A 16,663-nucleotide genomic window follows, 5' to 3' on the forward strand; every position below is an offset into this window, starting at 1 on the left:
GTCAGAGCTGACGCATGCTGCCAGCAAGGGAAAGCTGTCCCTTGCCTTGTTTCTTTTCTTCTGCTCCTTTCAAGTCTCTCCCATAAATGTCATGGTGACAGAATTATTACCGAGTTCTACCTCTTTGGAGGAGAATAAAGAAACAATCTGTGTCTCTGTGACAAGGAAGATTCCCCCCATTATGGTTCTAATTACTTTCTTATTTACCTCTGTCCTCTTGGCTGTTGCAATTAAACTGAAGTACATTAAATGCAGGTAAATCTGCAGCCCTGCTCTTGGCTGCAGGTTTGGGGACTGCTTCCAGCACCTCAAATCCTGGGCAGGAGCCACCCACGATGGGTGCTGCAGCTCACCCAGAGCTGAACCACCACAGCCTGGCAGCAGGGATGCTGCTGGACCTCAGTGCACTCCAGGGCTAATAAATGACATCTGATTCAGAGGGATTTGTGTTGAGCTAAAAGCTCAAGTCAAGCAAGATAAACTTTATCAATATGTGATCAGAAGGAGGGTGGAATGACTGCATTTTGCTTTGATCTCTCCAGCAAGTGCAGGATGTGAAAAGAAGCTTTGTTTGCCAGTCACAGATTTAAGGATTTTTTTTTTTTTCCTTATTTTCCAACTCGCCCTCCTGAATTTCTGAGTGGGGGACGTCAGTGCAATTAAGGCACACAATACTACCAAGAAATCCCTTAATGAATACAGAAAGAAACAGCCATTAATGATTCATGGCTTGTCTTCAGAAGCCCGCTGGGTTTGCAGGTCACATGTTTGGATGAGGAGCAACGTCATAAAATATAACATATTGAAAAGCAGCTCAATCTCCTCCCCTTCTCCCATACCACGTGCAAGCAGAAATTCCTTTGCTTTTCTGCCAAAGGGGTCCCCTTAGGACCATACAAAAGCACACTTTCTGGTTCACTGCCTCCAAAGATAAGGATCAGCAGGGATACTACTCCAACCTTTCTGACACCAATCTCTTTCTTCTGCACAGGAGTCAAATCATTTTTTTCCATTTAAGTGCACAGAGGACAAGAGAGACTGTGGTGCAGAACTCTAGGAGAGCTGGAGCAGACATGCAGGTGCCTTTCTGCTGGCAAGCAGTAATTAAAATAACAAATTCCTGTGCTGTGAGTTAGAAGCTGACACCTGAAGGCTCCAGAATGGTGACAATTAGCACCACCGACGTGGTGTTTGCACAGACAACAGGAATTTGTAGCTCCTAGCTCTTACTGCAGTGCACTGCTAGCCACTAGCCTGGACAAGGCCCTGTGGATCAAAACCCATGTAAGGCTGGAAAAATATACACCTGCACTGAACAACCCTTGGACAAAATTCCCATCACAGCAAACATGCAGAATGGGGTGTTTATTTCCCATGGGCTCTCATCAAGGGACAGAAAGGACCTGTTTTGGGCAGTGGTGGGGCAGACTGTCCTGCCACTGGTGGGATTTTTTTACAAAGCACAAGGCAGGTTCTACCTTCACTGCCTGAAAATTTGTCCCTCAATCTGCTTTTTTTACCACTTTGCTTCAAGGTGCTGGCCCCAAGCACTGTGAGTGGTTTGTACCAACCACCTCAGCTTGCTTAGCACTGCACCTCATCCTTACCTGGCAGATCTTTGATCTTTTATTACTGACACAGTATGCAACTCACAGACATCAAACAAGGAAACATCAAAGATGGAGTTATAACTTTGTCCTGTGGAGAGGAAATTTTTTGCTACCTGTGCCAAACTTCTGTAGATCTCCTTGTCTACAACCCCACTGCATCCAACCACTTGTTATCAGAACCTTCTGCTGCCCAGCAACCTGCACACCCAGATTTATGTGTGCCTGTGAAGCTACACAGATGCAGAGTTTACACCTTTAACAGCATCCTGACTTTGCTGTGATTATCCACGCAAATTATTTTACCCACTTTTTAAATTACTCATTTTTTAAGCTCTGGCTCTGACAGGGAAGGACAGGCTGGTATTTCAATGCAAAGCTGTGAGGTGCCAGCACAGTAACTCCAGGCTGGAATTCACGTGTCTCCAGCCAAAATGCTGAGACAGTCAGTGGCATCAAACAAACAAGATGCACAGCCCAACATGTGGTATGCAAGGGTCACTCCTAGGAATGGCTGGAAAGAAAAGTCCTTGGGAGTGCCAGAGCTCTGCCTACCAGCACTGATACTCCTATGGCTTTTTGGACAAGTGCACCTCTGGAATCAGCTCACTAAGAAGAGAAGGAATGAAAAAGAAAGAAATATCTGAGCTACACACTGCTTTTAGAAATTGTTCACAGAGGAAAAGTGAAGAGAAGCAGTCAGAAACGTAAAATGTAGTAAAGTTAAATAAAGCATTCAGAGAATTTTATGTCCCAGTAAAAAGCAACCCTTGCCTCATCACAAGCACATAACATTCACAAGACCCTCCAGACAGGTCATTACCTGGATTATGGGTTTAAAACTTGGTTTGGCAATTTGGCTTTGCCTCAAGGCCATTGCATGGCCAAACTGGTCCATAATTCTTGATAATGCCCTTTCCAGCAGATGCTATTGCTTCACCAATTTGTGTTCAAAATGTTACTGCAAAAAACCCCCACAAAACAAAGAGATGAGAAGAACCCCAAGGATGACAACAAAAAGGCAAAATGAGAAGGAGTGAGTAAGAGAGAGCATGGGGGAGAGTGAGTTTTTTGCTGAGAGGCTTGCTCTTGCAGAGCACAAGGTCAGGCAGCTGCAGGCTGAAGGGGCAGAGCTGAATTTTCATTACCATGCTCCTTCCAGAGGAGTCAGAGCTTTGCCCTGCACTGCACAGATTTCTGCCATGCTCCAGCCACACACCAGCTGAACACCAGCTGAAGGCTTGGTGGGCTGGTGAGACACAATTCTGTGTGCCTGAAACAAGCTGGTTTCCTCTTAAAACCATCCTGCTGCCATCTCAGGTGTTGGCTTATTGGGAGGAGGAGGAAGAAGAAGGCAGGGAGGAGACACCTTCATGTGTGGCACGTTGATGTGGATCCTTGTAGGGCTGCTGAAAACTCAAAACTGTGGTGTTTCAAAGGGATGCCAGCATCTCTGAGGCTGGGGGGGGAGTGGAGGAGACAAGATGTTTAAGCAGGATGAGCTCACAGGTGATGAGGGTGGGGAGGCTGCACTGCCAGCTCCAAGTGTCAGCACTCACCTGTGCCTGGTCTGTGGGGCAGGAGGGGAGGTTTGGTATCTCCTCAGCAAGGAAGGATGAAGCCATGGAGGGATAACTGCATGTGCTGAGCACTGATGTGTAGGCACAACCAGTGCCTGTGACCAGGCTGACCTCCCACAGACTCCACACAGCCTGGCACAGCCCCAGGCAGTGAGCAAGGATGCAGGAATCCCACCAGTCCCCACCCACAGGAGCCCTCATTTTCAGTGTAACCCAGAAGACATTAACATTTCAGCAGCAAAAAATGAAAAAGCTGGCTTTTAAGATATTGTTAAAAATTCCCCACATCTTCTTTATACAGGGATAGCTTGGTCTTTACAAGTTTTCTAAGGGAAAAAGCTCTTAGAGAAAACTGAAAAATGCAGAATGTCTTTGGATGGAAACTCTGCTCCCCTGACAACTGCTCTTGCTGCTGCCTCAGAGCAAAGCAAGGAAAGAGAAATAAGCAAGGAGAGTTAAAGGAAAGCTTAAACAAGGGTGAATAAAACCAGCAACTGCTCACAACTGTCTAGGAACCAGATTCAGGGAAAGAGCAAGAGGAAAAAGACTGAAAGGGCTGGGCAGGACAAACATGGGCAGGTGGAGAAGAGGGGAGATGAGGAACAACAACAGGATAAAAGAGGAGCAGGTCCCTCAGCTCTCCCTTCTGGGCTAGGGATCTCTTGCAGAGGATGTGTTCTACCACTGGACACCTGTGCAGATCTCCCATCACGTTCCTTGCTTCCCTGCTGAGGAGGAAAACCAGGGCAGGAGGCTGTGAGATCCCATCCTGCTCCCTGCACAGAGTGGGCATTTATGGAACAGAGTGAAAAACAACAGGGGCTCAGGCCCACCAGAGCTGTGAGCTCACTGGCTGTGGGTGAGCTGCCCCACCAGACACACAGGAACCTCACTCACTTGAGCTCCCAGAACTGCTCCTACAGGTGACAGGTCCCCAGGGAAGGCCACTCACCGTGCTGCTGCAGCCAGCAAAGCAGGCAGATAAGTATGTGACCCCGTCTGCCCCACACACTGGAGTGAAGGAATCAGTTTGGCATTCACAGTTGTTATTGCACGGGGAATATGGGTCCAGAGATGAGGTTGGAGTTGAGCTGTAAGACAAAGAGAGAAAGAAATTAATGGACAGTGTGGTATCAGCTCTCCCAACTGTTGCCTCACAAAGATGCCTTTGAGGGGGAGAGTTAAGGGGCAAACACATTAAAAAAAGCAGTGGGCAGGCGAGCTGGGTTCCAGCTCTAAGAAATCCAGGCTACAGCCTCTTCTTGGAGACTGAAATGCCATGGCCATTATCTCCCTGCAAGAGAGAATCTAATGCAAGGCTTGGGCTGCCCTGTTACCTCAACAAGGAGCCTCCCTCAAGGAAACACAAAGAGATGCTGTGGAGACAGCTCTGTGTTTTTCTGTAAGGAGCTGACAGGCTGATGTTGTCATCTAAAGAGTTGCCACTGCATACAGCAGCACTCAGGAAGAAAATACCAAATGACTCTCTCCAAGTCCTGTGAGTGCAGGACAAAACAGGGTTATGTGAGCCTCACTTCTCACATTAAAATGAGCCTGCAGCCAAAAACACTCTCTCTTCACCATATCTGTATTTCTAGGCATCTAAAACCTGGTTCTACAGCCTCCCCTCAGGCACTGAAATCAATGTACAGAGCAGTGCATGTCCCTTACTGCCAGGACAAACCAGACCCAATGCTCCAGAGGTGCCTGTGGGTACACACTCAGGTCTGGCACCTTTTGATTCAGTTTGACTGAATTTCAGATTTTAGTGAAACTCTGCTGTCATCTGCAGGCGCTCAGGTCTCTCAGTGGTGAGTGGCAGGGAAACATGCCAGACTAAGAGCCCACACCACACTGCCTTCTCTGTGCTTGCTCTGTGGCTGTCTGAAGGCCAGCACTGCTTTTCAAGGACACTAACATGGATTTATGCTGGCAGAGCTCCCTGAAACTCTCTGTGGACTCACTTGTTTCCATAGGGAACAGTAACCCCTGCCACAGGTCCTGTGTCACAGCCCAGGAACAGGAAGGACACGTAGCAAGCTGTGGACACCAGGTTCACCAGCATGGCCATCCTGATGGCTCCCAGAGCAGACAGGCTGAGCTTCTTCACCAGGAGGCCACCCAGGAATATGCCCAGACATGCACATGGGATTGCTGTCATCCCTGCAAGAGGAAAAAGCAGTTAGCAAGGCCCAGTGAGCTGCACTGGGACAGGCTGAGCTCTCCAGCAGCCAAAGCTGAGCACTGGCACCAGGAAACTTTGCAATGCCCAACTGCTGGAGTGGCACCGAGCTGGGGCTGCCCAGAAAAAGGAACAGATGCAAACAGGCATGCTGCCTTGCATGGAGGAACCAGGATCTTCTGCCAGTTCTCATCCAGGCTGGAGGGAATGCCAGGCTTGCTGAGCTTGGCCCAGCCTGACCTAAGCAGCAGCAAATAAAGTCAAGAATTTTCTGAGGTGTCTGGAGGCTTTGGATGAGTCCTGCTGGTGCGACTCACAGGAGACTGATCTCCAGAGACTAGGCAGGAGCAGCATTTGAAAATATGAAATCTCCCTAAAAGAATTTTCTTTAACTGTGAAATGCAAAATCACTGCCAGAAGTGACTCCCTTTCCAGCACAGACAGAAATCACCACACTATGCTTGTTTGGGATTGCTTTTATCCCTTTGCTGCCAGTTACACTCCAGATCTCACTGCCTGAACTGTGCTTAGGAGAGAATCCCAGTCCTGGCATTCCCAGACTCCCTGATGACAACTTTGTTTAAACAAGTTGCTGTGAGGAACACAGAGGTATCCAAGTCTCCTTTCTGTCAGGTCAGAAGCAGGATGTGCTCTGGCTCATGGGTGATCCCCTCTTTGCTGGTCACCCAGCTGCACTCCCATGCTGACTGCCCAGCCAGCTCCCACCAAACAGCTTTTTCCCTTCTCCCAATGGGTCAAGAGTGAAGTTACTTCCCTTTGCCAAGCCTTTAATTTTCAGGAAAGATGGAGTTGCCTAATAACTTTGAGACCTCTGGCCTTCTGTCAAATCATATTAAAATTCACTTGCAAATTCCTGGGTTGCAGGGGGAGGCAAGGCTGACTGCAGGGGATTGTTTCTTTTGAAAAACCAGGCCAAAACCAGAAGATATATCAATGACTTTAATGGGGAAATAAACAACTGTCAGGACAGCAGCTTGCAAACTCCTTGTTATGAGATGAAGATCCACCCATTTCCTGATGTCCCAGTTTTTGACAGATCACTGCCAGCTGCCCGTCTGGCAAGCTGCGGCCGCAGATCATCCAAGATCAACTTGCAGATATCTTAATTGGGTGCTGCTGAGAGGAGGGCTGTCATAAACAAATGGCTGGGCCTGCCTGGGATGAGCAGCAGCAGCAAATAAATGAATATTCTGCCATCAGTGTCCTGACAGGGAACAAATGAACGCTGAGAAATGTAGAACGTGAAATCACAGCAGCATGGAATGGTCAGAGAGAAGGGACATTTGAAAGACGACCAAGCTGCACTAACTCAGGTACTTGAAGTGCTCATTGCAATCTTGTCATTTCCAGGCCAAGGGGGAAAGCTGTAGTGATTAACAGGAGACACTGGGCTTCCTAACCCAGGCTGAGATGGGCTGCAGAACTGTGGGGCACCAGAACCATGAGACAAGCAGTTCAACGGCCACACTATCGCTGCAGTCCTGGGCAACCAGACAGCCCATTTCTGATGCTTCCAAGGCTCTCACAGACTCTCCCATCCTGGGTGTCCCATACTGCTTCCCACTCCACAGGCTGGGCCACAGGGGAAGTGATGGCAGCAGGATGCAGTGGAGAAAGGATGCTGGAGGTCTGGTCTGGGCCCTGCAGCCACGGCACAGCTGAAGGCCAACCCTCCCACTCACAGACACATCTCAAACAAGTCACTTTTGGGGCAGCCCAACCAGCAGCAGTTACCAGCCACGCTGAACACTTCTAAATCCCTTTGGAGGTTTGGTGTGCCCTTGGTTACTCACCCAGGAGCTGGTTGGCAGAGGAGGTGGTGAGGTTGAACTGCTGCTCCAGGTACTTGCCCAGGAAGGCGGCGAAGCCGGCCACCACGGCGATCTCCATGCAGGCTGCCAGGATGATGCAGGTGAACACGGGGTTGGACAGCAGGTGCTTGGTCACTTTGGGGATCACTACAAGGGAGGAAAAAGGGAGAGGTGTGTGGAATTTTGGGCACTCGGGGTCACCAATTGTGGTGGTGTTCACAGGGGTCTCAGGACGGGGAAAGAGACGAGAATCTTGACTTCCATGTTTCAGAAGGCTGATTTATTATTTTATGATATATTAAAACTATACTAAAAGAATGGAAGAAAGGATTTCATCAGAAGGCTGGCAAGGAATAGAAAAGAAAATGGAATGATAGCAAAAGCTCGTGACTCTCAGAGAATCCGAGCCAGCTGACTGTGATTGGCCATTAATTAGAAACAACCAACATGGATCAATCAAAGATGCACCTGTTGCATTCCACAGCAGCAGATAATTATTGTTTTTCTTTTCCTCAGAGGCTTCTCAGCTTCTCAGGAGAAAAAATCCTAGCAAAAGGATTTTTCATACAATATGTCTGTGACAGAGGTGTTTTTGTGTAGACTTGAGGTGCTGGAGGTGCCTCTCTCCTCCTCTGTGGGGTACACTCATTTCACAGCAAGAGTAATTTCCTGTTCTGCACAGAAAAACTGCTGGAAATGTGGGAACACCAGAACAAAGTGAAACACCTGAACAGTGCCACTTAAAGATTCAAGAACCAAGAGGTGCAAAAAGAAATAATCAGTGATTATTTACTCTTATAGAAAACTGGAAGAATGAGAAAAATTTCCAACATTCCTTTTTGTTTTCCCCATAGGGAAGTCAATCAAAACCTGGTGTGCTCTTTCTTCCCCTTCTCCTTTCTGTACCTGCTCCCCATGAACAAAGCTGAGCCAGCTGACAGGTGCCATGAGTGCTGTATTCAGCATAAATCCTTGCAAGCTTTAAGACACAAACTAACCCAGCTCACATCCGGACTCTCCTTCTCCTGCCATCCAGATTTGATTCATTTTCCTGTTCCAAACTGGCTCACTCACTGATGGCCACCTTCTTGCAGCACATGGGGGTGTTTTCAGCAAGCTGAAACTCTCAGGCTTAGCCTGGCCCATGGATACCCCATGGCACAAGGGTCCTCCTGCCTGGGACAGGCTTGTCAGTCTGTGTGCTCCCACAACCTAAAGCTTCTCCAGCCTTCCATGCAGACCCTGCCATCCTTAAGAGGGTGGAAGGGGACGTGCTGAGCTGTTCACTGTGTAGGACACACACACGTGGCTCTGATTTCATGATCCCTTGGCTCGCCCCTTCCAAATCATCTTTGTCTAGAGTCCCCTCTACTCCAAGCCCATCTCAATTTCCCATAGGCAAACAAGAGTAACCCTACAAAGGGAAATCTGTCTAATGAATCAGATTGCACGTTTTCTACTCCAGCAAGCATTTTAATTATTGTAGAGATAACACAGCTTGAAGAGGAGAGCATCCCAGTACAAAAGAGAGCCTTGCTTTGTCTCCATACCTGATGACTAATTTCTCCCTGAATTAAATGTGAAAATCATTAAGTTTGAAAATTACCTTGAAGTAGTGTAGTGAAGCCTCAATGGACCCCTATTTGCATTTTGAAAATCCATCCCCCAGATCCCCTGTGGTGTACCAGGGGCTGGCAGATGATGTTTCTCTGGTGCTGGGTTATGTTTTCCCTCAGGGATTTTTTTGCACTGGCCTCAGCAGAGAATGCACAGCTCTTTGTCAAGGCTCTGCTTGGGTGCCCTTGGCTCTTTCTTGGGGACAGTGGGAAAAAGGGTTATAATTAGGTTTGATCTAACCTTTTTTGGAAGAGGTCACTTCACAGTTTCTGGTCTCTTTAAATCAGAAACGTTTTTCCAAGCTGTATAAAATTTCTGCTTCCTAAAGATTTACTGAACATAATTAAGGTGCAAGAGGCATAGCAATTTTTAGCAGAATGAGTGAAAAAAGAGAAGAAAAAAGGGGGAAAAATACTGTGTGGGAGGAATGGGGATGAGGGAATTCAGACATGGATAAATTTCAGAAGCCACCTGCTGCTTCCTTCAGTTCTTTGGTGGCCACCTACAGAATTTCCCCTTCTTGCCAGGAAAAATATAGAAAATGAAAAGGTGGACTTGGCAGCACTGAGCTTGAAAATCCATATTTAAGGTATTAATGACTGTTGTGCCTCGGGAGTTCAGTTTGTTCAAGATTAATGGATTCCTTGAGATGTAGCTTTGTGCCAATTTAAATCCAAAGACACTAAGGTCTAGCTCTAACTTTATCCACCAAACAATAGTGATGACAGCCTGGCTTTTGCAGGAGGGAGCTAAAGATCACGGACATTTATTTCTGAAGTTGGCACCCAACCATCATGCACTACCAAGGTCAAAATCCATCTTCTGTGCTTGGGGTGGACAACAAAAAATTTGCAGAGTTATTGTAGCATCTCACACAGGAGAGGAAGCCCTCACAAGTGCCTTGTCTGGCAGTGCAGGGCTCCAGGTTACAGCACTTCATCACCTGAAGGGGCTACAGGAGAGCTGGAGAGGGACTTTTGACAAGGCTGTGTAGTGACAGGACAACAGGTAATGGCTTTAAACTGGAAGAGGGAGGGATTAAATTAGATATAAGGAAGAAGTTCTTTACTGTGAGGGTGTGAGACAGGGGAACAGGGTGCCCAGAGAAGCTGTGGATGCCACTGGAAGTGTTGAAGGCCAGGCTGGACAAGGCTTTGAGCAACCTGGTCTAGTGGAAGGTGTCCCGGTCCATGGTGAGGTGTCTGAAATAAGATGATCTCTAAAGTCCTTTCCCACCCCAATCTTTCTGTGATTCCTTGATTCCACAATCACTGCTTCTTCTTCCTGTGAGTTTTCTGGGACAGATCCTGTCCTCTGCTGAATGTCTGACCAATGTCTACTGCAACTCTGTACCATCAGGCATGTGGGACACAAAACCCAGTGCAAAGAGTGCACAGACAACTCAAGCAGTCTGGCAGCCTCCACCATCTCCTCAGCCAGGGCCAGCTCATTCTCTTTCATCTTCTAAGGGAAATAAAAGGGGATTTCCCTATAGAATTGAATATCCTTTCATCTTGCTACTGCCATTTGCTAAGATCAATCATTTGACACCGGCTGCTGCCTCATCTGTCTCAGTTCTTGGGGTGAAATACCTCTGGGAAAAAGGTAAAAAGTCAGCAGCAAAGTTTAAAAATCTCTCAGTGGACTAGAGTGACATGCTTTCATCTGCTTGGCATATGGTGCTGGCTATGGAGTAGGAATGGAAATGCCTGATGGGGGACAGTGAAGCCCCGGAGAACACAACAGCTATGGATGGTGTTTCTCCACTGGAGCCAGCCCAGCAGGGTGTCATGGTAAATGTCACCCTGCAATTTTACAGGCCCAAAGGTTACCTGAACACTTTGGAGCAGCCCTTTGCAGCTACAAAGCTCACATGGAGCCCTTTTACAAAGTGGGAAAAGTCTTTTGGAGTCCAGAGTCTCAAAAATCTACTTGGAGAAAACCCACAAGCCGCAGCAGGCAGGGCACACAGACAGACTCAGCCTCCCACTCGCAGAAGGACGAGCTCATTTCCCATCCTCATCCTGGTGCACCTGACACGCTCCAGGATTCCCAGAAAAGCGATTCCCACCGCCCTGGCAAGATGCACTGAGGAGAACACAACACCTCTTTTCACTGCTGTCTTTCATCCCAACTCTTCAGAGCATCCACGTGCAGTGCTGGTCACAGATCATCCGCAGGCTGGGAGGGATCTGGGTGGACGTCCCAGAGCTCTCCAATATCCCCCACAAATCCCTTGATTTCCCACCTTTTCCCACTCAAGTAACACTGGTTCCAAAGCATCCAAACCCCCTCCCTGTCTCCCTCCGTGGGTGCTCTGTGGATGACAGGCCAGGGGCTTGACAAATGCACACACTTATGTACACCAAGTAGCTTTGATTTGTCACTGCACATCGGGGAGTAGCGGGGATAATTGGCAACCTCATTACACGAGGTTTAACTACTCTCCAGAAACGACAAACTATAATCATCACGTTGGTGCTTGAAATGAATTGTTTGGAACATTACAATCACCAAGGCCCCTGTTTCTGGTTGGAGCACCCTACAGAGACATGTTTTCAATTTGCAGTAACGATGAAGAACACAGAAAGCAAAGTAATAAATTAGAGGGAGGTTTACAGCCCAGTCCACCTAGGACAGAGTGGTGAGGGAAAGGCAAAATGTAGTCCTGAGCCAAAATATGACTTTCTACTACCCATGTCAGCAGCAAGCCTCAGGTCTCAAGAGAAAGCAAAAGGCAAAACCTCCACCTGGCTTGAGGAAAAAGGGATGAAGAAAACAGCACAGGCAACAAGAACAAAACACATTCTGGAAAGAGGTGGCTTCTGTAAAAAAGAATATGGAGTAAGGCAAGAAATGCTGAAGATATCTCAGGTGAGGTTAGTATGCTGAAGTTCCATGTGGCCTTGGCAAAATTATCATAATGGATATGAGGGAAAAGCATGACACATAAATCAAAAAAGCCTTCCAGACAAGATGCAAGCTTGAAGCAGCAGTTACATACTCAAGCATGGAAAGCAGGTCCTTCTCGTCCATCATCTTCCCTGCAGGAACCACCTTTACTTGACTTGAGAGGAGGACAGAAACCTCCCTCAACTGTGACACAGAAGTCATGTCACATTTTTTGTAGACAGGCTCTGCCTGCCTTCAGCTGCTGCTCAGCTTTGGCCCTGAGGTGTGCAGGCTGAAGGCCTTTCTGAATTTTTTAATGGTGCTGACAACAAGATGCTGGCTTGGAAACAGCCAAGAGAAAGCTGACAACAATATCTGCACCCTTATGAAACACAAGCCACAGAAAACTCAAAGACTGCTGGGACGTGATGCCTTTTATGATCACCATCTTCTCACCTAAGACTGGGACTTCTCAGCAAGCCTTTAAAGTGTTTTGTTTGCAGGGGGACAAGACCCAAATCCAAAACGGCATTAAAGTCTAAACTTGGGCCAAAGCCTCACTGCTGTGGCTGTGAATGAAGGTATAGATGGAGCCCTCTCCAAAAGCTTGTCACTACCAGTCATGAGAAGTCAGGAGTTAAAAACGACCCTTGTTAGCCTTTAATCCTGCCCAATCCTATGAGTTCCCACTGAGGATTACAGGCTCCCCATGGTCCAGGTCCTTCCTGCACAGCTGGGAGCTTCTGGCCCAGCACTGTGCTCCCAGTGAGCACTTTTTGGGAGAGAAATCCCAGATTCAGAGCAGCTCCCTCCCTAGGTATTCAGCAGATTGGTACATGGAGCAGGACAGAACTGAACAGAAGACAAGGCAGCTGTCAGCTGTACGTCCAGCTCTCCTACACTCTTGAAAATGAAGCTGGAAAGAAACCAAAACGTTTCCAAATCTAGGGAATTTGCAGTTCTGAAATTCATTTAATTCCACAGTGAGTTTTCTTTTAATTCCTTGTGAATGAGCTTCCCTTTCCAAACCTGGAGGATTCCATATCAATTTCAATCCTTTTAGGGCTTTAATCTCTCCTGCTAGACAGAGCGGCAGAACGTAACGAATTTCTGGTTTAAATCATTGCAAAACAGAATGCATTTAGGGCAGAGTGCTTCAGAGGTGTTAAAGATCATGCAGAGGAAGCATTCTGAAATCAAATTTCATCAGAACTGGCCGCTCAATTCAATAGATGTGACATTTCCGTGTGGGAAAAAAAAGGAAGGTTTTTAATGAACTATTTCCAAGCACGTCCCAGAGCAGGTGGTGCATCAGAGGCAGCGAGTGAGAGGGCAGATGTGGACAGACTCGAGCAGAGGGCACTGACAGAGCTGAGCATCTTCTCTGGCCCAAGGAGCAGAGAGGTCCCCAAGGCAGAGCAGAGGCAGGAAAGCAAAGCTGTGCCCCCCAGAAGAGCAGGAACTGCCCAGCCCATGCCTGAAGTGCTCTCACAGACCACACGGAGAGCACAGGGCTGGAACAACCCTGCAAGGCGGGAGCAAAGAGCATTGGCAGCATTTATTCAGGCTTCCATGCTGTTAATCCTTCACTTCTCTGTGCTCCCCAATGGATTTGCTTTGCTGAAATGAAATACTAATCAGGCAAAGCGGTGCAGCATCCCCGTGCCAGCTTAGCCACGGGAAGCAGCTCCCAGGACTGTCCCAAAGCTTTCCTGCCTGAGCTGCCATGCCCCTGTGCTGAGCCCCCTGCTGCCTCCACTGCCTTTGATTGCCTCTTCACCTCGTGCTCTTCAAAGGCACCACTTTCATTTCAAGTTTAGAGCTCCTCTTAAGGCTGCTTCTTTCCTGGCATGAAAATACCCCACAGGAAGAGATGCCAGGGCTTCCCAAAAGCTGGGCCCTCCCTCCTGCTTAAGACTTTGACAGAGATGTAAAAGATCAATACTTTGAGCATGTTCCTTTTATATTAGTCCTGGCTTTTTTTGCGTGCTAAGGCAAGAGAAAGCCAAGGAATCTCAGCCAGCACTCCATCTCACTGACTTCCAGCAGATCTTGTGGTGTCTGGAGCATCCTCCCACTTGCCAGCCGTGCCATGTCTCTAGCTGACAGCCATGACCCAGCTCAGAGCATGTCCCCAGCTGACACTGCCCTGCTCCCTCTCCTAGCAGGACCTTCCTCTTGTGGCAGTCACTGCAAGGCTTGGAAAAAAATGTAAGGAAAAAAAATAAAGCTCCTTCAGTAGCCAAAAAGGAGATGCAGTTCATCCTCTAAGGATGTGCTGTTGATACAGAGGGTGTTTGCATAATCGATCCAGAGAAGCAGCTCTTCCTCCCCACACTTGCACAAGAGATGGACAATCCACACCTCCATGCAGACATGGACACACAGCAGGAACAGCTCTGTCCAGGACCAGCTGCAGAGACTCCACTTGCTAAAACTGAGGCAGAGTTATGACCATACAAACCCCAAGGACCATCTCCAGTCCCAACCCCCTGTGCAGGCAAATCCTCTGCTGCTGCCTGGAGAATCTTGTCCCATCCCTGGAAGTGTTCAGGGCCAGAATGGATGGAGCTCTGAACAAGCTGGGCTAGTGAAAGGTGTCCCTGCCCATGGCAGGGGGGTTGGAACTAGATGGTCTTTAAGGTCCCTTCCAAATCATGTCATTTTATGATTCCATGGATTCTCTTCAGCATCACAAATTCATGCAAAATCCAAGGTCATATTCAGACAGAAGACACGACTATGCATGCACATACATATTTTTAACCTCTGTATATAATAAAGAGCCTTTTTTACCCTAGGAAAAAGCAGTCTTAACTTTCTCCAAGCAGTCTTAACTTTCTCCAAAGGAGAATCAACAAATAAATTAGGGAGACTAAGATCTGCCACAAAAGAATGCCTGCAAATATTTCAGCTGCCACCAAAGTAATGTAGACCCACAGAAAGATTTACCCATCACCTGAAACACTGCTCAGCAGGGATGATGAGGTGTGTTTGCCTCACTTCAGCAACGTGACTCTTGACCATATTCTGACTATGGCAACAGTGGCAAGGGATTTGAAAGGAGATGCCAGCTACCGTGTCATCTGTGATAGCCTCAAAAGAATAACTAAAAAGGTCATTCCTTGTCTTATTTGATGTCATGTAAATTTTATTTCAAAGTCCATCTCCAAAGAGGCTCCTGGAATACTGACTGATCTGAAATGGGGTTACCTGCAGTGAGAGGGCTAACGTGGAGGCCTGTGGTGCCTCCTGATGTAATCAATACTTGAAGCATATGGATGTGGCAGTTTAATTTCTCTACTTCAATGAGCAACAGATGCTCAGTGAACCCCCCATGGCCTCCCTGTGTGCAAGACGCTCAGCACCATCCTCAGGCTGAACTGCTGCCCCTCCATGCAGCAGGGATACGTCATATTCTTTCATTTTTCTATATGAAAACCTGCAAACATTTCCAGTGCCCACTCCAAAAGCTCAGTGGCCAGAAGCAGGCACTCTGATGTGTACACAACAAATGCCACAGAACCATCCATATGGACATATCATGGGAAAAGCTCATTCAAGAGAAAATCCTTGCAACAAGGATGAAACGATGAAGAAATGAATTTTACTGACTGAGTTTCAAACAATTTATCCCTTTACCTTTCTTCTGAATTTACTCATCAAGTCAAAATTTCACATCTTTGACCTTTCCTTAATGAACAACCACATCTAGTATTCAAGGCATTTTTATATATTTGGACAACACATTTTTCCCCAAAGTCTCTTTCCTTCCCACCCGCACTTTGTTCAACTCCCAATTAAGGTGACTGCACAGGGAGTAAGTGATTTTCTCCTCATTCATCTAAATGCATCAGGCAGTAATGAAACCTGCTCTGCCACGGCAACAGGGAGTGGGAAGCAGCCACCAGTGCTACAGAAACACCCTCTCAGATGAAGGATTTTCCAGTACAGCCTAGAGAAAGGATATCTGCCCACACTCTCCCACAAAATCCTGGATCCTCAGCTGACTTTAATTAGAGTCACCTCCATTTCCATCACTGCAGGACATGATGTGAGTCTTTCTCTGTAATTTGCTACAAATTATGCTCTGCCCTGCCATTTTGCTGCTATTCTGGGCTGGTATCTCCCTCTTCCCATTTCAGTTTAAGAGCTGTGGTGATGCCCAGCACTCATTGCTTTGTATCTGGGATTGCACTAAGCTGAAACTCAGGTGCTGGGAGCTCCCAATTTCTTTTAAGTGCCCTTCCTGGCTCTCTCTCTGTTTTGGGAGGCAGAAGGGAGCAGAACATTACACTGGAGAGAAGTTCACAAACTGCTCTGGCAAACGTGCTCCCCTTCATTATTTTTAGCAACTCTATGGGACTATCACAGATTTCTCACATAATTCACAGAATCACCAGGTTGGAAGAGACCATCAAGTCCAACCCATGCCCTAACACCTCAACTAAACCACGGCACTGAGTGCCACATCCAGTCTTTTTTTGAACACATCCAGGGATGCTGACTCTATGACTTCCCCAGGTAGACCATTCCAGAACTTTATCACTCTTTCTGTAAAAAATGTTTTCCTAATATATTAGGAAATATATTTTTTATATATACCAAAATATATTTTATATATAAAAATTGTATTTTTATAATGTATTTTCATATATAAAACTTATATATTATATAATATATATTATATAATATATTATATATATACTTATATATTATAAAACTTATTAAATTATATAGAAAATTGTATAAAAATTATATAAAAACTTATATATAATATATATTATATTTATATATATATAATTATATTTTTCAGAATATATTTTAATCTATAAAATTATAATATATACTATATATAATATTTTAAAATGTATATATAAAATATTTATAATGTATAAAAATTTTATATAATATATAATATTATATATTATATAATATAGAAACAAATTATAT

The 16,663-nt window shown here is 46.4% G+C and overlaps 1 protein-coding gene across 2 annotated transcripts in view; it reads right to left on the reverse strand.

Moving 5' to 3' along the window:
- Nucleotides 1-16,663, reverse strand: part of SLCO3A1 (solute carrier organic anion transporter family member 3A1) — a 141,396-nt gene that overhangs the window by 16,778 nt on the left and 107,955 nt on the right. For both annotated transcript variants that reach the window (XR_011681451.1, XM_071441283.1), the window contains exons 5-7: nt 7,184-7,348; nt 5,152-5,350; nt 4,140-4,278 (exon numbers count right to left, since the gene is read on the reverse strand). Coding sequence is in view for 1 of the 2 variants with exons in the window: in XM_071441283.1 (XP_071297384.1) it covers nt 4,140-4,278; nt 5,152-5,350; nt 7,184-7,348 (503 nt within the window). In the remaining variant the exon portion in view is untranslated. The remainder of the gene's footprint in view (nt 1-4,139; nt 4,279-5,151; nt 5,351-7,183; nt 7,349-16,663) is intronic.

The sequence above is a fragment of the Agelaius tricolor genome, unplaced genomic scaffold (assembly GCF_023055355.1).
Source record: "Agelaius tricolor isolate 1412-34295 unplaced genomic scaffold, bAgeTri1.0.p SCAF_16, whole genome shotgun sequence".
NCBI lineage: Eukaryota > Metazoa > Chordata > Aves > Passeriformes > Icteridae > Agelaius > Agelaius tricolor.